At 36.6% G+C, this 23815-nt stretch overlaps 1 protein-coding gene and 1 long non-coding RNA gene across 5 annotated transcripts in view; both read left to right on the plus strand.

The window, feature by feature from the left end:
* The window catches only part of LOC126974509 (uncharacterized), a 289593-nt gene extending 266597 nt beyond the window's left edge, over positions 1-22996 (plus strand). The window contains exon 2 of the long non-coding RNA XR_007731530.1: positions 20153-22996. This is a non-coding gene — a long non-coding RNA (uncharacterized LOC126974509). The remainder of the gene's footprint in view (positions 1-20152) is intronic.
* The window catches only part of LOC126974427 (organic cation transporter protein-like), a 75817-nt gene extending 52821 nt beyond the window's left edge, over positions 1-22996 (plus strand). For 3 of the 4 annotated variants that reach the window (XM_050821916.1, XM_050821918.1, XM_050821917.1), the window contains exons 3-7: positions 10264-10364; positions 11949-12103; positions 12895-13521; positions 14614-14795; positions 16892-22996. In XM_050821916.1, the coding sequence (XP_050677873.1) occupies positions 10264-10364; positions 11949-12103; positions 12895-13521; positions 14614-14795; positions 16892-17095 (1269 nt within the window). In that variant the 3' untranslated portion in view covers positions 17096-22996. The remainder of the gene's footprint in view (positions 1-10263; positions 10365-11948; positions 12104-12894; positions 13522-14613; positions 14796-16891) is intronic. The other variant, XR_007731527.1, reaches the window with a different exon arrangement.
* Positions 22997-23815: the final 819 nt, after the last annotated feature.

The following is a 23815-nucleotide window of genomic DNA, read 5'->3' on the forward strand; positions in this document are numbered from 1 at the left end:
AGAAAAGTTGAAGGGTTTGAAAGCGAGTGACAGCTGACAACACTTTCATTTTCGGGCCAACTAACAGATGGCACTACAGTCTTCTGAAAACGTCACTTTAAAGCGACTGTCCCATCCCTGACCTACTGGCTGGTCTACTCTGTAGAGGCCGCCACACGTACTTACGATTTCGATACCTACACAGGAGGTGTGACACCTGCCATTACCATGTTCGTAATGGTTCTGTTCTATTTATGTATCTATTATTGGAATCCCACGGTGTCCGCCTTTGGTGTTCTTTAGTGAAAGTCACATTCTTATTTTTATGGTATATGTTTGTTTACACTTAGATACTACTTTCTATGTTTTCTAATATCTATCTATCTATATAAGACTGATCGCTCCCGCAAACTCATCTCACTCACTCTGGTGAAGGAACAACGATAGGTCTGAAACATTACGTACTACGAACAACTAGACTCCTTTATATTCAATACAAAATTCGAAATACTTCACTTGATAAAAAAAATATCTAAAATACCCCCTTTTTTAAAAAAAAATATCACATTTTATACTTACTTCTTGCATGTTTATTTTTTGGAAAATTTACTAATGTATATTAATAAATCGAATATAACATGATAAATATCATTTTAACTGTATAAAAATACCATGTATATTCTTAGATAGTAGATAATTCAAAATTATACTACTGTTTATTTTTACACTATGTGCGCATCGATGAGAAACAAAAGTAAAAAGCCGCGACCGCCGCCACCAAAAACTCGTAGATGCGTTCTTCACCTCATTTGAAATTTTCACTGGAACTATGACACAGTAGACTATGTCTGCTGTGACTATGGCACCTTATTACATTCGATAATCTAGCAGTCATGGTTTTCTAACACAAATTCCACCGTTTACTTCTCAAATCGATTTTAGAATAATTTATTTTAGAGATCTTAGAATCAATCGCTTTTAGATTCGTTGATGAATGAGTGAGTAAATGTTCATTTATATTGAACGTGGTGTGCGCAGTAAGTGACACAGTATGTGAGTATCAGCCTCACTTGCTGCACGCGTATTCTTGTTGACATGATTTCCTGTACTGGTTCCCACGCCTGTGTCGTTCCGTACAATAGCCGTACCCGTACCATAGTTAAGGTTGGGGACCGAGCCAATGACCTTGAGGAATCCAACAGAGCTAAGTTACCTCTCTCGCACAATATCGCTATAGTTTTAATTCAGAATTAAAAGCTTTTTTACTTTATTACAAACATAATACAATTTTCTTTACAAAACTATGGCATGTTAAATAGTATTAATGTACAATTAGTAAATTTTCGTACAATCTTTATCTAGATTGAATGATGAATTAACTGTAAAAGTTAGGGGTATTTTGGTGATTTTATTTTGTGCTGTCTATAAAAATAGAAATGCATCGAATAAATGAATTTTCTTCTCATATTCTTTAGATATATTATTATTTTTTTGTCAAAATATAAGCTTTATATAACACAAATAAAATTTGAAAACAAAATTTATGAACGATGCGGAACTCGAACCCGCGACGCCTCGCGTGATTTGCGAGCAATCTTCCAATTCAATTCTCAGCTTGTGGCTTGAACGAAGCATACAAAATTTATCGACGATGCGTCACTCGAACGGTTGGCTCAGTTGGAAAGAGCGCTCGCACGGAACCTGAGAGGTCGCAATTCGAGTACCGCATCGTTCATAAACTTTGTTTCCAAATTTTTTTTGTGTAATTTATCCCAGAAGGTTATCACTTTAAAATACATAACCAATCTTAATATATATAAATTACGTGACACGTTGTTTGTCCGCGATGAACTCCTAAACTAATGCACAGATTTAAATGGGGATTACTTCATGGAATGCAGTTTAGTCCAACTTGAGAGATAGGATACTTTTTATTTTGATTTGGGACCCATAATTATTTTTATTTCCAATATTTGTTTTGTATGGACATATTTTCTGTGAGAGAATTTATTGACGCACGGTTTGACAGTTCCACTTTGAAACAATTTCATTATAACAACAGGGAGCATTTTTTACAAAATAATTATTGATGTTTTGAAATTATTATTGGCAAATTCCTATAAAACAGTGTTTTATTTATTATGTACGTATTTATTATGTAGTAGAACGTCTGTCGGGTCAGCTAGTAGCTTTATATAAACCGTCATGAAATGGTTTCAATTATGCGCTATTTTTGCCATTTGTTGGGATAGCCTTAACCGTCGCAAACTATCGTAGGCATCATATTCATTGAAGCTGATCAAAGCGGGTATTTGAAGTACACAATGCCTCGATTAACATTGTTATCAGTTCCGTCAGATCAATTCTAGAACTTAAATTTTAATCGTTTTCCTGTACCCACTTATGGCTGCAATGCGTTTGTGTTTTCCAAATTACTTTATCGTTAGACTATAGCAACTCGTTTCGACTTCCTGCAAGATAAAAATTAAACTAATTTTGCTGTTGTATTTTAAGTCTGTATTTTTGTATTATTATTACAAGATGGTATTACTCGTGGCGATGGCAAGCGTCCTGATGGAATGACGATGGTGGCTTGGGCATGGGGAAATGCGCTGGTGTGGGACGCGACTTGCGGCGACATTCTGGCTTCTTCTCATGTCCAAGTTACGTCAGTTAGTGCTCAATGTCGGTCTCAGTGAGTTGTCATTGTGCCGTTTGGTGTTGAAACAATTGGCCCGTGGGGCCCAGAGTTGCGGAGAATGTACAAAGTACTATGTTCTCGCCTTAATTGGACTACTGGCAACCCAAGCGCTGGCAGCTATTTCGGTCAACGGATCTGGCTCGCTATCCAACGTGGAAATGTTGCCAGTATTCTTGGTACGCTTCCACATGATGATTGTTTTAATTTTATGTAGTCATAATATTGTAAATATAGAAAATTTATTGAATTAGGCGTTACTTTGCGGAAATCCATAATTATACAAATGATTTAAGTTTTCTTTAGTGTTAATTCCGCCAATATTTGTTTTCTGTCTCGTGCCAGATTTTGGCGAGACAACACGTCCTGAGGATGCCTCGTGTAGAGGCGAAACACATGTCGAATTGTTTTAAAATCAATATTGGCGGAATTAACACTAAAGAAAACTTAAATCATTTGTATTGTAAATATAGTTATAGTATTTGTTTTGTTTGAATAAATAATTAGATTACAAGATATAAGAAGCCCTATTTTCATCAAACAACTTTCCCTTGGCAAATCTTTTTACTTAGAAAACCTCGCTTGACGATCGTTTATATTTCCTCAGCTAGAGAGATCCACCTTGAGATCTATCGATCGCGTTTAAAATATATAAGTGTCATAATTTATCCGTACTAATATTATAATTGTGAATGCAAGTTTATTTGTTACGCTTTCACGCATAAACCACTGAATCGATTTTGATGAAATTTAGTACAGAGATAGACAAGAGCATGGGAAAGTGCATAGGCTACTTTTATTGCGAATAAAAGGCTTGGCGGGGTTCAAACAGGGGGTAGAAGTTTGTGTGAAAGTTCGTCATTTTCGAAGATAACACCATGAACTTTCTATTTAGGCATTTGATAAGAAATAAATAAATATTAATTGTTCTAGCACTTTTCAAATTTAGACATGGGGATGAAAAACGGGGATGAAATTTCTTTAGTTAGTAGCTTATAAAGTTGTATTAACCACAGTTGTTTGTTGTGTATTATTTGCAAAGTGAGTATATTAAATAATAAAAAATACTACCCAAAGTAACTGTTGCACGCGCACGAAGTCGCCGGTTAAAGCTAGTATTGTTATAAGGAGGTAATTTATGATTTTTTCAATGAAAATAAGGGACGAGATGAGCAGGACGTTTAGTTGATGGTTATACGCCCTGCCCATTACAATGCAGGGCCGCTCAGGATTCTTGAAAAACCCAAAAAATTCTGAGCGACACTACAATTGCGCTCGTCACCCTGAGACACAATCTTATCTCATTTGCCCAGGGGGCTTACTCCTAAAATCAATATTCGATAAATCGTGGCATAAGTCGTATCGAATCCTACTTTTAGTTACATCGTAATCAATGTCGAAACGATGAATGAACGAACGAAACATTATTCGATATTATCGGTCCTAACGCTACTCTTAGTTGAAAATGTCAGAAACGAATATTCGAATTTCACAAATAATCAAACGCCACTTTTACGATAATCTCAATGAGACCTTCTAGGCTGTCGATGCTATTATCGTTTCAATTTGTATAGATATATTTGCCATGCAATATACATACTTAGTAAATATTATTGAAAAATTATATGTGATTTACTACTCAACAGATTTTTTTTACTACTAAGTCATTTTGTTGATCGTTTATGCGTAGAAATAATGCAAATGGCCGCCTGAGAAATAGGAAGTCGACGAGAAGGGTTGAGTAACTTTTTTTTTAGTTGCGATATATTCGGAGTATTATCGTATCGTTCCGAATGTATCGTTGTCGATTTTGCGAGTAGACCTCCAGGAATTTCACTAGCCACTGCACCCTTCAGACCGAAACACAATAATGCTTACACATTACTACTTAATGCAAAGAAAGATTTGCCATTGTGCATGCCACAGTGTGGCATGACATGACTTCGTCAAAACTTTATCGACGAATGCCTATAGGATATCTTCAATTTGAGAATACTCCTCAAACTGCCACAGCCTGAGTTGTTAAAGTTGGTGTCGAATAAACGAGTGACGTTCAGGTTCGTGGACAAGTAGTGGTTGGAAGAGTAGGCCAAACTGTCCTTAAAAAGCTTGATATGCTCACTAAGGCGACACAGTGCTCCACCTCAAAACCCACCTCCATATATATATATGTATATATATATATATATATATATATATATATATATATATATATATATATATATATATATATATATATTATATAAAGATATGTACTTATGTCCTCACCATTTTCTATCTACTCACCTATGGCATTTAGTATTTGACGTTCGAGTATTATCATTGCATCACTTTGCATATATTGTAATTGAAATGATCTGTAAATGACGAGATGAGCTAGTTACTTATTTAAACAATCTAAATATTCTAATGAGTTTTTTTTTTTCAATTATCAAGTATTTATTGATCAAATCTTATAACACTGTCATAGTATAACAATGTACAATACTGTGATAGAACAATGAAACTAAAACTTAAAACCTTAAAAAATATAATATAATAACTAAATTAAAGTATTAATAAGTCCCTTTAGACAAGGTTCCGAAGATACTGGCAGCGTTCCCCCTTTGAATAGCTAGACTCATTCTTTGTCCGAGGTAGCTGCAAGCTGTTCAGTCTCCTGTGATGTCGACTAACCTTTTTTGCTATTTCCTTATTTCCTTATAAAGCCTTATAGCTTTAGAACCCCACGAGCCAAGGTTCTCGACACCGAATGGGACAAAATCATATTCAGAGCCTCGACCCCAGTATTGGCATGCTTTAGCTTTTTCAGCCGCTTCACAAGCCGCACCAGCTCTGTTGTTGGTTCCATGTTATCAAAAGGGGCCAGCGTGTCTGAACAGGTTGCTACCCATCCATTTGAAAATTGAATTGAAAATAAGAACTTGTAATAATCTTTTTTAAAAGAGAAACCAAGAGACACAGATTTCCTCTCTGGCTGATACATTTTTCCTCTCGTTCCCGGGGTGTAATCTGGAACACTCCTTTATACCGCAGGCTAGTGTGTACGTTTACGTCTGGGAGGATGTCTGTTTTCGACGCCTGAGTTTTCTTGAAGGACAGGACCTATCCATCATCTGGCTGCGTCTAGACTGCGACGACCATCCGCGAGTCTACGCTTGCCTGTATAGGTCCCATAGCGGCAACGCAGGGACTGACCGCCTCGTCGAGCACTTCCAAATGGCTACAGATTCCGTGTTGGAGCAGATCCCCACTGCAGCGATCGTGTTTCATGGCGATTTTAACGCCCACCACGCCGAATGGTTAGGCTCAAGTACCACCGATCATGCAGGGAGATTTGTTCACGACTTCGCCTTAGCATATGTTCTGACACAACTGTTTATTGCGCCAACGCGAATCCCAGATGTGGAAGATCATACAGCTTCATTATTGGACCTTCTATTGACCTCACAGCCGGACGGCAACCTAGTTTCCGTTGACCCTCCTCTGGGGTCGTCGGCCCTGATCCGGAGCACCGTGCCGATCACGCAGCATGGCCCTGCTTTTTGGGTTGCCGACGATTGTGGCTGATCTATAGTCAGCAGAGAGGAATGAGATGCGGATTTTTTTTGCATCCTACCCGTGGATGTAGATCTGTTTTTCGCTGGATTATCCAGATGCCGCTGTTGACGCTGTTACTGATGTGGTACTGCAAAGTATGGAACTCTTCATCCCATCCTCCTCGGTGCCAATTGGTGGCAAGTCACAACCATGGTTTGACCGCTCCTGCAAATGGCCTCTCGCCGAAACCAGGAGTGCTATCAGGCTTGGGTGAATGCGGTGATATCTAAGGATGTGAATTCCAGCGAACTTAAATAACTGCATGTTCTCTAAAGAGTAATTCCTGAAGCGAATACGAAGCACGTTGACAGAATTGGCGAGAGACTTGCACGACTTCCCTCGGAACGCTCGAGGTTCCGGTCACTCTCCAAGGCTGTCCATGGAAACTTCTGCCAGCCAGCCTTTCCGCCACTGCACAGGGACGATGACTCGTTGGCCCATGACGCGAAAGATAAAGCTGATCTCCTGGGCTCCCAAGTGGCTCTTCGCGTCCAACTCGACTCTGGATGACCAAGGTGTACCACCGCATATTCCGCGGTGCGAGTCATACATGCCGGAGGTAAAATTCCGGCGTGGCGCAGAGGTTGAAGCATTGTTTTACGTTGTCGATTAATCTAGTCGGTCGGTCGGGGTCCATTCCTCGGTGGAGGATGTTTAGAACCTCTAACTTCGTGTGGTTGGTCTTTAGATGCATTCTGTATGTAGACTAACCAATGTTTGCCGAATTATCACTGAATATAACACATAGGCCTTTGTCCAGCAGTGGACGTCTTTCGGCTGATAATGATGATAACACATAATATTTAGATGATTACTGATCTCCGTAAAATAACGCCAAATTCACTTAATTTCATACTTGCTGCATTGTGAAAACTACAGAAATGAAATATGAAAACTAAATTTATGAACGATGCGGGACTCGAACCCGCAACCTCTTGCGTTCCGTCCGAGCGCTCTTCCACTGAGCTAACTGTTCGAGTGACCGCTAATCTTATATGTCTTGTTCAACTCTGAGGTTGTGGCTTCACCTACAGGATCTACTTTACAGTTGATAACCTGCTCAACCCCATTATTACCAGTGGGAGGCTCCTTTGCACCGGATGCACACACAACGGCGCCTAATTACCATCAGCTGAACGTCCAGCTGGTCTCGTCCCTTATTTTCATTAAAAAAAAATGGCTTATTAGGAAATTGACTTAAGCCTTCAGGTTGTGAAGTTCAACTTAAGTTGAACTTGTGCATATACAAGATTTATCGACGATAGGTCACTGAACGCTTGGCTCTTCGCACGGAACGCGAAAAGTCACGGTTTCGAGTCCCGCATTGTTCATAAATTTTGATTTCAAATCTTATTTGTGGAATTAATCCCAGAAATGAAGTAATCACAATAAAAATAACAAATTCTTGTGAAAACTGCTTCAGGTAAAGTATTTTTCCATGCATAGATTACACTTAAGCGATTTATAATCAGCCCAGGTTTATGTAATCTATTCTCGAATCTGAACCTTCAGCGGACGTTCGTGTAGCTGCGCCTGCTTGTAATTGTACAGAGACGGACATAACAATGTAATTCCTGCGTCGTTTGAGTTTTTATTATATGATTGCTGGCGAGCACTCTGTACTTACAGAGATGATATCCTTAATGTAATTGGCATATAATAATAATAATAATAATCACATGGTTGTCGTAGTAACATAATTTATTACCTGACCCGACAGACGTTGTTCTGTAGTCTGTACATCTGTACATATAAATAAAATTGGAGTGTCTGTTTGTAATATTGAAATAACCGTTTTTTACTACATGTATATTAATATTTATACGGTACATACACTGAAATAACATTTTTTACAATTTTTGTCTGTCTGTCTGTCTGTTTGTTCCGGATAATCTCTAAAATGGGTGGACCGATTTTGACAGCACTTTTATTGGCAGGTAGCTGATGTAATAAGGAGTAACTTAGGCTACATTTATTTTAGAAAAATAATGTTGCTATGTCCAAGAAATGGTGTAACTCTAAAAATAATTTATATATATTATGGCAAAACAACGTTTGCCGGGTCAGCTAGAACTTAATAAAATACTATAATTATTTCGTAAGATATGCGCTCTTGTATATGAAGTTAGAGTACTATTATAGTGATTATGAGGAGATGATCCTGCAAGGACTTTTATAAAAAACTTTTGAACGAGCCGCAAAACTGCTCATTTGGAGAAAAATCGGAATGAAACTACTATTAATTATAATTGCTACTAAACAATTAAATATAAACATTAAAAATTTACTTATAAAAACCTATATTAATAACCAATTTAGTAAAAAGAATTAATGTTATTAATTGAGTATTATTCGTTTGGCCAAACAGTTATATCACATCCTAATGCATATTTTTTTTTGTTAAAGTTCGCTGTAAATGACTTTTGATTCTATTTAAACTTAACTTAGCAACTTGTGCTGCAAGGTCATTCTAAAATCTCACATATTCAGCCATGTATGACTTTACCGTGTCGGAATAATTCTTAATAAAATTTTGTATACTTTGCTCAACTCTCAGGTAGTCGCTTTATTGAAGAACACTCGCACGTTCATAAAATTTTGTTTGTAACCGACTTCAAAAAAGGATGAGATTCTCAATTCGTCGATATTTTTTTTTATGTTTGTTACCTCAAAACTTTCGACTGTGTGTACCGATTTTGATAATTCTTTTTTTATTTGAAAGCTGGTGCTTCCCAAATGGTCCCAAAAATAACAATAATCGTAACTAGAATAAGATTAATGATTTAGATTGTATAAAAATACGCAATTATTTTTATACTTTTTAGTGCACATTACATCTATTGTTTTTGAAGGCGGTTGTTTTTTTGTTAATTTGTTTATTAATCCTACAAGTGAAGAAAATGATAACTCCATTTCAAAAACATAACAAATTGTATAGATTGCAATATAATTAAAAAAAAATTGTTGAATTTACGATTCTTCTCAACACGAGCAGTTTTACGGCTCATCAAAAGTTTTTTTATAGAACTCCTTGATAACCTTCTCATAACCAATAGAATAATACTTTAACTTCATACAAGAGACCGCCCGAAGCACGCACACATACATACAAACGATATACACGGCCACTAAGCAATCTTGGGAAAGCAAAACTATTGAGTGCCACGCTGCTTTAGCTGCTTAATTAGCTGCGCCGTACCGACCGCGTCGTCAATCTATTTGTATGTATTGTTACGTGTTAGGGTTCGAAGGATTTGGAGAGAATGACCTGCTGACTCTTTTGAAGACTTTATTCACTAGCACTAGGTCCAACACAAAGCACTAGGTCCAAACACTAAGCACTAACGATGTCCTAGGTCGTAGCCAAGTCGTAGGTTTCACTGGTATCACTCTTGATCACTAGTTTTCACTTCGTAGTCGCCTCGAAGGTAGCTCAAACTGAACTGAACTGGCTTGCCTCCCTGCGGCTATTTATATGGGCCGAGACGAGTCCCAGATCATTCCAGAAAGTTTCTTTCTAGAACGTACCTGAGTCGCGCGAACGTGATCGACCGGCTTGAATGATTCTAGAAAGTTCGTGCATGTACCCGGTTTTCGAGACTATACTTCTATATTATAGTTTCACAGTAGTTCCTTTAACGCCATCTAGTATTGAGTAGGGGGTTTCATGTTGTCTTTGATCTTTGAGTGGATCTTTTATTGGTTAATGCTAGATGGCACTAGTTACTTTGTGCTTTGTGTGTACGTAACAGTATCAACCCTATAAATTTCACAGAGACCGCTGAGTTAAGCTACTGTTCTATTACGTGTATTGTGTCATAACATCGCGATAGAACAACAAAAACATATTCTCTGATAGGCCCCTACCATATTGGGTTCTGTTGATTTGTTTTGAAAAACAAAAACATTCAGATGTCAACAAAATTCTTATCCGTTGTGACTTCGAAGACTTTAGACTTTTTTAATTCTGTTTGGTATTATTGCAGTTTAACCTGGCGTGTCAGGAGTGGAAACGCACCCTGGTGGGGACTGTGCACAATATGGGCATGCTGGTGTCGGTGATTCTTCTGGGCTACGTTTCCGACCGGTGAGTTGCTATGCCCTGCTCTCTCATTTTTATGGATTAGAACAGGTTACCTTGATAACATCCATCCATACTCTCTTGCAGCACCAGAGAAATCACTCTTTTTACCAGCCTTTTAGGAAGATTTACGCTTCTTTTGAAAGTCCATGTCTTATGGTACTGCAATCCGCTGAAGGAAATTAATTCCACAGTTTGCCTGCGTGTCGTAGAAAGTTCCTTAAAATACGCGAAACATATCCAGATGGTGAGATTGACATCCAAGTTTTGGAATTTGGGCCGGAAATCAGTCGAGATTTCGTGACCTAGTATTCCAAAACTGGGCGAGGCTCTAAGAGTAATGGTTATCGAAGAGATATACGACACTTTGTGTTTTTAGTGGTTAACTTACAAACTGGAGTCTCTATCAACGAGTGGGAGACCCGAATTGCATGTTATTCAATTATTTGCATCTGCGCATAGCTGAAGATATTATGTTCAGCTGAGATGAATATCTTTATACAGACGAGGAAAACATCCATCTTGAGTTGCCAGATGATGAATGTACTATCAAGTTCCTATTTACATCACGAACAATTGTGAGTGCAATGATGAAATAAAGAGACGAGTGGATAAGGACTGCAGTGGACAAAATGAGCACAATACGGAGAAACAGAAACATCTTAAAAGAGATATAGACCAGGGACAAACGAACCCATATCGTTGACTGTTATAAAAACTGCATAAATAAAATGAGCACAATATAGAGATACAAACCCTTATCATAACTGTATATTTTTGGCTATAACAAGAACTGCAGTGGACAAAACGAGCACAATATAGAGAAACAGAATCAACGCAAAAAAAGGAAAGACCAAGCAAATACAAACCCTAATCTTAACCATATCTTTTTGGCTATAGCAAGAACTGCAGTGAACAAAAGAGACAAACACCAGGCACATACGAACACTAATTTTACCCATATCTTTTTATGCTGCCGAGACGGGGACATTGCGAGATTTTGTAAATAACAATAACATGTGGCAGTGGAGAATGATCTGCCATAGTGCATTCCCACATATTCGCCTTCTTTGGATACGTATCCAGAGAAGGCAGCCAGTCTAGAGAACACCTTGTCATCCATGGTAAATAAGATCGCATTACCACGTGGAAGGTCATCAAAGCAAGGTACTGACCTGCTGAAATGCTCCAATGTCCTGTAACACCAATTAATAAATCTTTAGTAGATAGTAGTATCTAGTATATTACAAATGAAATCAAAAAGAATTCTAACGGAATCAATTTTGAGAAAATAATTGCCTTACGAGTATATGCCTTTTAAGTACCGTTGACATAATTGATTCATGACACAATGCTGATAATTCTTTAAAAATCATAAAAACGGTTTAGATTAATATTTGCACGAATTTTTAAGAATAGAATTTGCTTAGGAAATGTATGTTCAAGCACATATCGACGTATTTGTTTATTATGACCTGTAAGAAACTGATATTAAGGTGGGTCATGATTCGATGTGATTCATGATCATATTGTCGATAGTACATTATGTAAAAGAAAATTCTACGTATTAGAAAAATTAAATGTTTTCAGTTGGGGCCGAAAGGTAGCGCTGGTGTTGAGCAGCACTTTGGTGGGAGTGATAGGAACGATGAAGGCGTTCTCTGTCTCCTACGAGATGTACATCATCGTGGAGTTCCTGGAGACGGTGGCTGGTGCGAGCGGCTTTCCTGCAGCTTATATCATTAGTAAGTTGTTTGTCATATTATCAAAAAGTTGTTGACGATTGGTGATTTTTCAGTTGGATTTGAAACGCATAAAACAATTCATAGTTATTCGACCATAACTTTAAAATATTATGTTGTATATACAATGTGGACTCAGCATGTAGTAATAAAACTTTAGGAATAGTAACTATAAACTATTTCATTGACGAAAATACCCCATATAAGGGTCAATTCCAAATACAAATGATTGTGTGTTGTCTCGCCAAAATCTGGCACGATACATATGAAATTTTGGCGAGACAACACGTCCTGAGGATGCCTCGTGTAGAGGCGAAACACGTGTCGAAATGTTTAAATACCGGAAAATAATTGGAGGAATTAACACTAAAGAAAACTCAAATCATTTGTATAATTATGGATTTCCGCAAAGTAACACCTACTTCAATAAAATTTCTTGTCAATTCCAAAACCCTATCAGTCTGCAACTACTTTTATTTGTATCTTAGCAAAATTCACCTTAATTTGTATAACAACGGCGGTTTTAGTTGTAAGTCCTGTAGGGGCTCAATGTTGCTCTTATTTCAAAGGCAAAAGTGTAGCGTAACTAATACTATAAAAAAGCAAGCAAATAACTGTTGTTTTGTGATTGCCGAAAGGAAAAATTTTATTTTTACAGTTTTAGAGAACATCAGGACGTAGAACTTAAACTGCCGTTGTTTTACAAATATATGGGATATTTTCGCCGCTGATGCCGCGAAACATTGTATTTTATTACGAAATTATAAAATTTAATAAAATCTTAATTGTTGCAGCTATTGAATTGTTAGGACAAGATAAACGAGTATTGACCACTGCATTTCTGGGAATCATGCTTGTCTTGGGAGGAATCTCTTTTGCCCTGCTCGCTAAGACATTCCACTATTGGAGAACATTCATTCTCGTGGTATACCCACCGTCGGTACTTTTTATCTCCTACATATACTTCCTACCAGAAAGTATAAGGTGGCTGCTGTCAAAAGGTCGGAAAGCAGAAGCTGTCAAGATTATAATGAAGGCGGCAAAGATGAACAAGGTGACGTTGTCGGAGGACTTGATGCGGCAGTTGACAGAGGAGGAGAAGGTGAAGACAGAGGAGCAGCAGAAGACGGAACAGAAGAGCCTGTGGCTGCAGATTTTGAAGTCGCCAGTGATTATGAGCAGGCTGGCGATATGTTCGTGGTGGTGGATTACTTGCACGTTCGTGTTCTACGGGCTGGCTATCAACTCGGTGTCGCTGGCGGGAGACAAGTACACCAACTACATCCTGGTGGTGAGCGTGGAGGTGATAGCCGTTGTCACGAACGCTCTGGTGCTGGACCGCATCGGGCGAAAGCGGACGCTGCTCATCGCCTACCTGGTCTGTGGGCTATCCTGCATTGCTATCGCGTTCGTTCCTGCCGGTCAGTATATTTCTTTAATGCCGATAAGGAACGAGACGAGCACAACGTTCAGCTAATGGTAATCTCAGGATTCTTGAAAAACCCAAAAATTCTGAGCGGCACTACAATTGCGCTCGTCACCTTGAGACATAAGATGTTAAGTCTCATTTCACACCGACACACAATAATGCTTACACATTACAGGTTCACAGTAGAAATAGGCGTTGTTGTGGTACCCATAATGTAGCCGGCATCGTAGCTTGTCACGCACACTGAACTAATATGGCCTGTTTTTATCAGTTGTATAACATCAAGAGACTCTATCTAGACGTATAAATTATCTAAGAATAAAGTTTATCATCTTTTACAATATTATATTCTAACTACTCGCCAATTTCTCATTTTCTGATTTCCGGAGATGTTGGAATTTATTTCTTATGATTGTTTTATTGGGTCGAAGCTTGTTGTTATACGCAAAGGAAACAATGCAACACGGAACTCAAAATATTTAATATTGCTTATTCTTGTTTATTTCTTAACACCTTAACTACATAGTCATGAGTCAATCACTAAGTTTTGTTCACAATAACGTTCTATATATATAGACAAATCACGTCGTATACAAACAAAGCCGAATTAAGGAACATCTTTTTGAAATGACAATAAGGGACGAGACGAGCAGGACACACCAAGACTCACGACCCATGCGTCACTCGAACTCTATTCTAAATAAAATAAGCCCTTATTGCAGTTATGTCTTGTGCCTTAACAACTAATTTCTTACGATTTTATTAACAGCTTGTCCTTCGACATAGGCCTCTTCCAAAGACTTACATCTATCTCTCTCTCGCCATTCTCAAGTCAAAAACTACCATCCATTCCAAAAAAAGCCTCAGACCTGAGAAGAATGGGCGCAACAAACACAGCGGACTTTTTTTCATCAAAAAATATGTTTAGAAAGTAATATTGTACAATGAAACTTATTATTTAATAGCCTGGGGCCAGTCGCTCCATTCCCAATCTGTGGCATCATTAACAAAGTAATCATAAGATTGTTATAGTAACCTTTGCCTCTACCATCTTAATGAAGCTTCACATCCTAAATGCTTCCAGATCTGCCGTGGCTGGTGACAGTTCTGTACCTGCTGGGCAAGATCGCCATCACGCAGGCGTTCAACGGCATCTACATGTATACCTCGGAGCTGTTCCCCACACACGCCCGCCACTCGCTTCTGGGTTTCTGCTCCATGGTGGGCCGCATTGGGTCCATTGTGGCGCCGCAGATGCCACTCCTGGTAAGGACCGCGTTCGAATTAATAATAATATTAATAAGTAATTATTTCAGACACACATCCATCCTACTAATATTATAAATGTGAAAGTTTATATGTCTGGATGTATGTTTGAACTTCTTCAACGCAAAATCTACTGAATAGATTTCGAGGAAACTTTACAATAATATAGCTTACACACCAGAGTAACAAATAGGCTATAATTTATAAAACTATAGTGTGAATTATACAAAATATAAAAAAAGTGTGATTGTTACTAATGAATACAACTAGCGCCATCTCTTATCAACTAGCAAGCAAAAGATCAATATAATTTATATGGCAAAACAACGTTTTCCGGGTCAGCTAGTATTGCATAATTTTACAAAGTCACAATTACAATCAGTTGAAATTACTTAACAATTACAACAATTTTTTTTATGAAAATAAGGGACGAGACAAGCAGGACGTTCAGTTGATGGTAAATGAAAGGCCTTTCCATTACAATGCAGTGTCGCTCAGGATTCTTGAAAAGTCCAAAAATTCTGAGCGGCACTACAATTGCGCTCGTCTCCTTGAGACATAAGATGTTAAGTCTCATTTGCCCAGTAATTTCACTAGCTACGCCCTTCAAACCGAAACATAATAATGCTTACACAGAATTGCTTCACGGCAGAAATAGGCGCCGTTGTGGTACCCATAATATAGCCGGCATCCTGTGCCGAGCCTCCCACTGGTGAATTTATGGATATTTAAGATATTAATTTGAATAAAAAAAAAAATCATTCGATGTTTGTTGATATTTATGGTTATTACTACTATGATGCACATTTTAAAATTATTTAAAAATGGCATTGTTCAAATACTTAGACATAGTAGAAATAATTTTGTTGCTAGATTAGCGTATATGCGACCAACAGGATGCTTTCCGTTATCTAATAATTGCGATGAAGAAATTAATAAAATTAATAATATATTTTATTTGACACACACATGAAACATTAGGTACATATCTATAAATATAAAAAAAATTAAAATTATAACTAAAACTAACCTAGAACATATTTTACAAAGAATAAATAAATAACAATATTATAACACTAGAAATAAGGGATTGCTTGTAACTAATACTAGTAGGCTTCATAAGATACATAATAGCTTTAAGGGTAAATGTATACACTTTTATAATAAAGTCCCAGCCACTGTTCAGGCATTATGTATAAATAAATTTAAATGTTTTATTTAAAAAATGGCGCTGTCGTAGATCTTACTACTACCACAGCTGAATATCTAAGTGACCGGACAGCCTGGGACTAGATTATGATTATTTTATAGCAATGACAGTGCAATATAGTATATTTAATTAAAAAGAGCGCAAAAAAGAATGCTGTGAGAGTTTCTTGCGCTGCTTCTTCTCTGTCACAGCGCCATTTGTTTCCGAAGCGGTAGTAGTATGTAGTATATTAGAAATGACATCAAAAAATCTATTGGTATAGTTATAGCTCATCGACGTAAATTTCAGTTTTTCACAAATCCCCGGGGGAACTATGGATTTTCCGGGATAAAATGTAGTAAAATGTCCTTTCCCAAGCTCTAGTCTATCGTTGTACCAAATTTCAACAAAATCGGTTCAGTGGCTCCGGCGTAAAAGCGTAATAAACAAACTTACATTCACATTTATAATATTAAGTTGGGATACAGATATACGAGTATATCCTGGTTCTTTACGTGCCTCTCGTGGTAGTGGTCGGATCATAGTACAGACATTTAACATTTAACCAGTGGGAGGCTCCTTAGCACAGTATGCCGGCTAGATTATGGGTACCACAACGGCGCCTATTTCTGCCGTTAAGCAGTATTGTGTAAGCATTACTGTTGTGAAACTACTGGGCAAATGAGACTTAACATCTTATGTCTCAAGGTGACGAGCGCAGTTTTAGTGTCTCTCAGAGTTTTTGGGGCTTTTCAAGAAACCTCAGCGGCAATGCATTGTAATGGGCAGGGCGTATCAATTACTATATATGCTGCCGAGTACGTTCTGGTGGAAAATTTGGCAGCAGACCCTTGTTTCTGTCAAAGCCAACCATATATAGATTCCACTAATGCTGTTCAACCTTCAGGCGATCTACGTGGAGTGGCTTCCATCAGTGCTATTCGGGAGTGCGGCTCTGCTAGCTGCATCACTGATGCTGACTACCCCGGAGACACTCAACGTGCGGTTACCAGACACCATCCAGGAGGCAGAGGAGATCGGGCTCAAACCCCGCGCGGCCCCACCCCCGAAAACTTGCGATACTGACACTCACGTCACTTCCAAGTTCTGACGATAACACTAAAGCTTACAACATTAGCTATGTGTAATAATAATACTGGCCATAGACAAAAAAATATAATCATAGAGCAATAAAACTTGTACAGGAAAAAATATAATTATAGTTACTAATATAGACTTAGGGTATGTTTTGATATGCACTGCGAGCACTGCACAGTCCTATTACTGTAGAAAAATTCGTTCCGTTATGTACTGCCAGTATACTGCCGTATTACCCTAGGGAAATATATGACGTCATAAAACGCCGCCATATTCTCTTTAATACACTCATTTGAATGCTGCGTCAGAAAATATGGCTGACAGAATACGGGATTGCGTACCGTTTTAAATAGTAACCAGTATAACTGGCTATAAAGGAACGGCTTCGGCTATACTAAATTGACGTCACACTGTACAGTGGTCGCAGTGAATATCGGAACATACCCTTAGAGTATAGCGTGTTTGCGACTTGATAGCCCGACAATGACTAGTGGTTAGTGATGGTTTTAACTTGAAGCTATCGCCAAGTTTTGTATCTTGCTGTGTCTCCGTTAGAGAAATTCTTCTCTCTAACACGCTATGTTTGTTTACACGATAGTTTATTTTAAGTCTATAGGTAGGACTGTGGGACGCGGAGGTCTGTGAAAACAGCTCTGATAGAAAAGCGTTTATATAATGCTTGTATGTAACATATTAAATGCAAACCGAACCAAATTGTTTAAGAAACTTATTGACGCACAACAACGACCAATGGCCTATTAAAAGGTCGTCAAAAATGTCCGAGCGGCGTTGTACGTATATATGTAAACTTAACAGATAATATCAAATTAACACCTTATTTCGAGGCAGTAAAGTTCAAAGTACACTACTGAGAAATTATTTAGGAAATTATTGAGAACGTCAAATTAGTTTCACACTTTTGTTAACTTAAAGTGTAAATCACTTACCTGTAATACGACACTGCATCCATTTTAAATTTGGATTATTTGGACAGTTTTTCACTGAACACTTTATCTTTGCGTGGTGTTCAATTCAAAGCGCGGTCGAAACAAAACTGACTGAACACAATTTTTGAGCGTGATTGTGAACCCAGTTGCTTATTGTACGTCCTCATATAACTCGTGAATTGGTTCAGTATATTTAGTGGTTGCCGTTTCTGGAATTTAAAATATTAATTTCATAACTTTATTAACTATGGCTATAATAATTGTAAAATATGATTTTATTTTCAACTTCTAGTGATTTAGTATGTTGTGAAAATACAGATCTTGCGCTTAATGGGAAGTCTTTTTTTAAATAAGAGGGAGCAGACGGGCAGAAGGCTCACGTGATGGGAAGTAGTGAGACAACCGCCCATGGAAGTCCACAATAACAGGGACAGGCCTTTAAGATGGAATTATGCTCTAAGTTTGAAGATTCAAAGTCGTATCTGTTCGCGAAAACTATAACCGCTAATTGATTCCACAAAGTTGCTGTGTAAGCAGGCCTGTCTCACTCCCTGTGTAGGATCGAAAACGTAAGTACGTATGGCGGCCTCTACACAGTAGGCCACCCAGTAGGGACTCACGAGCGAGCAGTGACGCACGCGCGAGCTTTGCTATCACCTACTTCACCGATCCGACCGATATTTTAATGGAGAAACATAAATAAAGCAAAGCATATGCTATATAATAAAATAAAGATCATTGCGATCCAAATTTAAACCTATTAATTCTTCTTAAGACGCTGAAACAATCTATTTAAAGTGATTATTATTATAATGAAATTACCATTCATGATAGCTACCTATATATTTACTATATACTAAGTAGGTTTGACTATGTTGTGGTGTTCGAAAGCATACAATAGAGACACACAAGACAGACAGTATCTGTACCAAATGTAGGTCTGACAACGAAATAATATTGTTTTAAAATTACGATTGCATTTCTAATTATATAATAGAAAAAAACTGAGCTATTTTTATAAGATGACCTTTTACTTGGTAAGCTACAGTTTTAGGTAAAGAAGGCAACCCTAATGTCGTCAGAAGAGGTAAGAGTCACGCGATAGAAAGAGAGGCAACTTCTAGGTGAATAAAAATGTAGGTTAGTAGCGCTGTGCGATCTGAATTACACCTTATTGTATGACCGCAATTTCTTTAATTGATTTCGTAGAGTGAGACATCCGTACTTGTACTATTCTGTATTCTTTGACGTGGGGACGTTTCGGCATTGTATGATGCGAATTATCGGAGTCCCGCTGTAGACACGCGACATCGGTGTACTATGGGACACGTATTATTCACATTGTGACGTCATTGCTGACGAGTGACAAGAGAATAACACTATTGTGTTCTATAAGTGTAGGTATAAACAAGGTATTAAAAAGCCGTCCAAAAACAGATTTTTATGTGACTGACTTTTATACCTATCTTTAAATTCTCTATCTGAATATTTCAATAAAACCCTTTTAAAGGATATTTAAACGCGTGTAACTGTAACTGTGTTTTACAATTAGTTTTTGCCTAAAAGTTTTTATTTAAGTGACCTATTCAGAGCACGCTTTCAGGGGGACTGCGATTGACTTGAGTCAAGATAGTATTTATCATAGTTGTCATTATGAAGTTTAGCGCCATATTTTGTTTTATTTGGAGGTGTTATTTGCTGTAGACAGATGGCAAAATTTACTGACAGTGTAAATTACACGCCTTTTAATCCTTTAAAAATTGTTTTATTTAAATATGTAACACTCAAGAAACAACTATGATTCAACGTTCAAAATTTATTCAAAATAAAAATAAATACAGACGAGCCATCTCAATGTAGAAGCACGACACTAACATTCAAATATGAACCCTATTGTTGGTTATAAATACTTTGCGGAGGGTTTTCAATAACGTATCTCTAGTTACGGATAGATTGTTATCAACGTTTAATGACAAGATCTTATCTATCCATAGTTATGTCCAACATAGTTTGTAATGAGTTATAGTCCAATGCTTTATGTCGATATGTTATTGAAATGTAAGTAAGCGTAAAAGGATAGATTTGTCTACTCTTCTCTAGTAAGTTAAACTAAGGATAGATAGGTTATTGAAAACGGCCGTTAGTGAATTATTATGAGACGGACTATTAAAATGTATTGACTGTCATGTTTTTAACTTTAGTTAATGCACAAACGTGATTTCTTTATATTATAAACTATTAACTTAAGGCTGCTATCCCAAGAAATCGCCAAAATAGCGCATTATTGAAACCATTTCATAAAGTTTTATATAAAGTTTGTATTTTTACAAAAAATATTTATATGTCTACAGAATATGAGAAGAAAATTCATTTTTCTTTTACATTTCTATCTCCATGCGGAAAAGTACCAACGAAGTACCCCTCTCCTCCCTCCCTCCCTCTCCAACTCTTACAGTTGGAGACATCTTAATCATTCAATATAGATAAAGATTATATTAAAAACTATTAACTGTAAGAGTTAGGGGTATTTTGGTGGTACTTTTTCGCATGGAGATAGAAATGTGAAAAACATGATATAGTTTTGTTATTTTTGTTAAGAAAATTGTATTATGTTTGTAGTAAATTAAAATTGCTTCTAATTCAGAATTAAAACTATGACGATCTTGTACGGGAGAGGTATCCTAGCTTCGCTCGATTCCTCAAGGCCGTTGATTTGATCTCCAGCCTTAAATACTTCCAAGTGCTCACAAATAGTAGATTGTTAACCGAGGGTCTAAAGAATCAATTCCCGAGGTACTTAGACCGGCTATAGTCCGAGCAGGAATTGATTCTTTTACCCGTGTTAAACACTCTACTTTTCATTTCGAATATGAGGAAAATAAAACTAGTTGTTTACCAGTTATTTATTCATAATATTTAATAATATTAGTAGTACCTATTTAAAATTAACTGTCAAATTAGGACAATTTATGTCGACTTTTAAAATTTTAAATATAGAACTCACCGCGTAATTGTTGCGGTTTATTCCGCTTAAAGAAGTTTGCGCTAAGTTCAAACTGGCTGTTTAGAAAGTCACATGGTCGCAGCATTTTTTTAATTAGTTGTTTTTTTAGATAAAACTCTTCACAGCTGACAGCAGTTCTATTTTTAAAGTTTATTCCGGCCCTTAGGTGGGAAATAATTTGTATGAGTTTTTCCCTCTGTATGGAAGGAAGCAGCATTTTCCACCCAATAATCAGATCAAAACAACATTATTAAACATTCCGAGTATGTGAAATGAAAAAGTCTTTTTCGTCCATAGAGAGCTTCCCTCCATAGAGAGGGAAAAACTCATACAAATTACTTCCCACCTAAGGCCGGAATAAACTTTAAAAATAGAACTGCTGTGAAGAGTTTTATGTAAAAAAGAACTAATAAAAAAAAACTGTCATGTGACTTTCTAAACAGCCAGTGTGAACTTAGCGCAAACTTCTTTGAGTGGAATAAACCGCAAACATTACGCTGTAAGTTCCATATTTGAAATTTAAAAGTCGACATAAATTGGCGGGATACTAATCTGTGCTTAGATAAAAAACTAATTTTATTTTCCTCATATTCGAAATGAAAAGTAGAGTGTTTAACTCGGGTAAAAGTATCAATTCCTGCTCGGACTATAGCCGACGTCACTGCACTCGGGCGTCGAAATACCTCGGGAATTGATTCGTTCGACCCTCGGTTAACAATCTGCTATTAAATTACCGAATCTAATGCACGTTCGGAAAAAGTTGAGCTCGTGAGAAGAACATAAAAGAAACTCAACGGCTACTTTTAAATCAATTGGAGTATTTTATAAAAGCTGTGATATACATAACAAATAAGTTTGTAAGTTGCTGCATCCAATATAATACGAATCGTGTTGAAAATTAAAAGAGTTTTAGGTACTTCATAGAAATAAACTGTAAATATAAAATATCGTATATTGGATGCATCAACCTTTAGAGCTTGAATTCTTTAGATTAAATATTGGTCTTCGCTGCGCTCCAACTAGTCACCGCAGGCTTAGCCGCAAAGTGCGGCAACTAATACTACGCCCAAGTGGGCGTAATCGAGCCAGTCTCGAACAATGTGTGACGTTGACGTGCCACATGTTCTGTTAAACTCTGCTAATAATTGAAACTAAAATGCCGGGTTGCGTAGTAAAACTTTGTAAAAATAATACTACAAGAAATAAGAAAGACACTGGGATCATATAACATCAGTAAGTATTTTGTATTTTATTAATTTAAATGTAAAATAACACGAAGCGTATGTTACAAATTTTGAAAGTTGCCATTGAGTGTAAATATGCCACGCACACAAGCATCTAATAGTTCCCGTAAAAAAAAGCTATTGTTCTTAGGTAGTGTGGTATCTAGTTGGAGCGCAGCGGAGACCAAACCTTAATCTAAGTTGAATTCATTGTTTTTGTACTATTTATGTACATTGTTTGTGTATCATTACAATTACACTAGTATGCTGTGTAATATTTACAGTTTTATAATTAATTGGTTCATTTATAACTTCAGTTCAACGTTGTACTGTTAAATCTACTGTAAATCAAAGTTAAACAAAATGTATTTTTAAAATGTATTTATGACGGCGGATGAGAAAATAAAATATACAATTTTGGACTTTATTGAATTTTAAAAACTAGAAAAATATATAAAAATTTTTGTAAATCAATGTGTTACCGATATTAATTTCAGTTAAAATAACACAACATATAACATTATATAACTGTTATAATAACAGTTAAATAACAGTTAAAATATAATTTCAATATTTAAGTGTTTTTAATTTAAATTTATATGAAATTAATTATTAAATATAAGTATGCTTATTTAATACCAAGTGTAATATATTAGATTTATTATGATATATCATAGTGAGATATTGAAGCGATGTATGAGATGATAATATGACAATAAATACAGATCATTCCATACGCATTTTTTGTTATTATTGGCTAACATCCAATACTGTGCTTAAATCAAATCAAATCAAATCAAAAGTAGGTAAATAGTATACTTGAAATATATCACTAATTTTTATACAGCTCATTCGGAAGGCAGATTTCCTTAGAGAAGAACAAGAAACTCTAACGTTGCTCTTTTCAAAACAGATTAGGTATTAAAAGTTCTTATTTTTAATGCAACTTACAAATAAATTTGATTACTATATTTATTCCTGTATAGCCGAGTGGTTAGCGATCCTACCTACTAAGCTAGAGGTCCCGGGTTCGAATCCCGGTAGGTGCAAGCAAATATATGATGAATACTAGCTGACCCGACAGACATTTTTCTGTATATTATAATAAATAAAATAATGTTTTTATATGAATTCGTCAATAATATATCATAACATCAATAATTAATTCGTAAAATATGCACCCTGCTGTCGTAATGAAATTTTTTCACAGCAGAACTGTCAAACCGTGCGTCAATAAATTCTCTCATAAAAATTATGAATCCACACATCAAAGGAAAACAAATTTGTTGTTTTTATTTAATTTTGCTGCATTTTCCTATTTATTCACCTTTTAAACCTTCTCTGGACTTCCACAAATTATTCAAGACCAAAATTAGCCAAATCGGTCCGGCCGTTTTCGAGTTTTAGCGAGACTAACGAACAGCAATTCATTTTTATATATATAGACAGATGGATGTTTGTTTCCGAGTCATGGATGTTTGTAATGTATTTATTTATGTTTATATGAATTTATGTATGTTTAAGTAAGTATATTGTATTAAATATATCATTGTCTTGTA

The sequence above is a fragment of the Leptidea sinapis genome, chromosome 32 (genome assembly GCF_905404315.1).
Source record: "Leptidea sinapis chromosome 32, ilLepSina1.1, whole genome shotgun sequence".
NCBI classification, from domain to species: Eukaryota; Metazoa; Arthropoda; class Insecta; order Lepidoptera; family Pieridae; genus Leptidea; species Leptidea sinapis.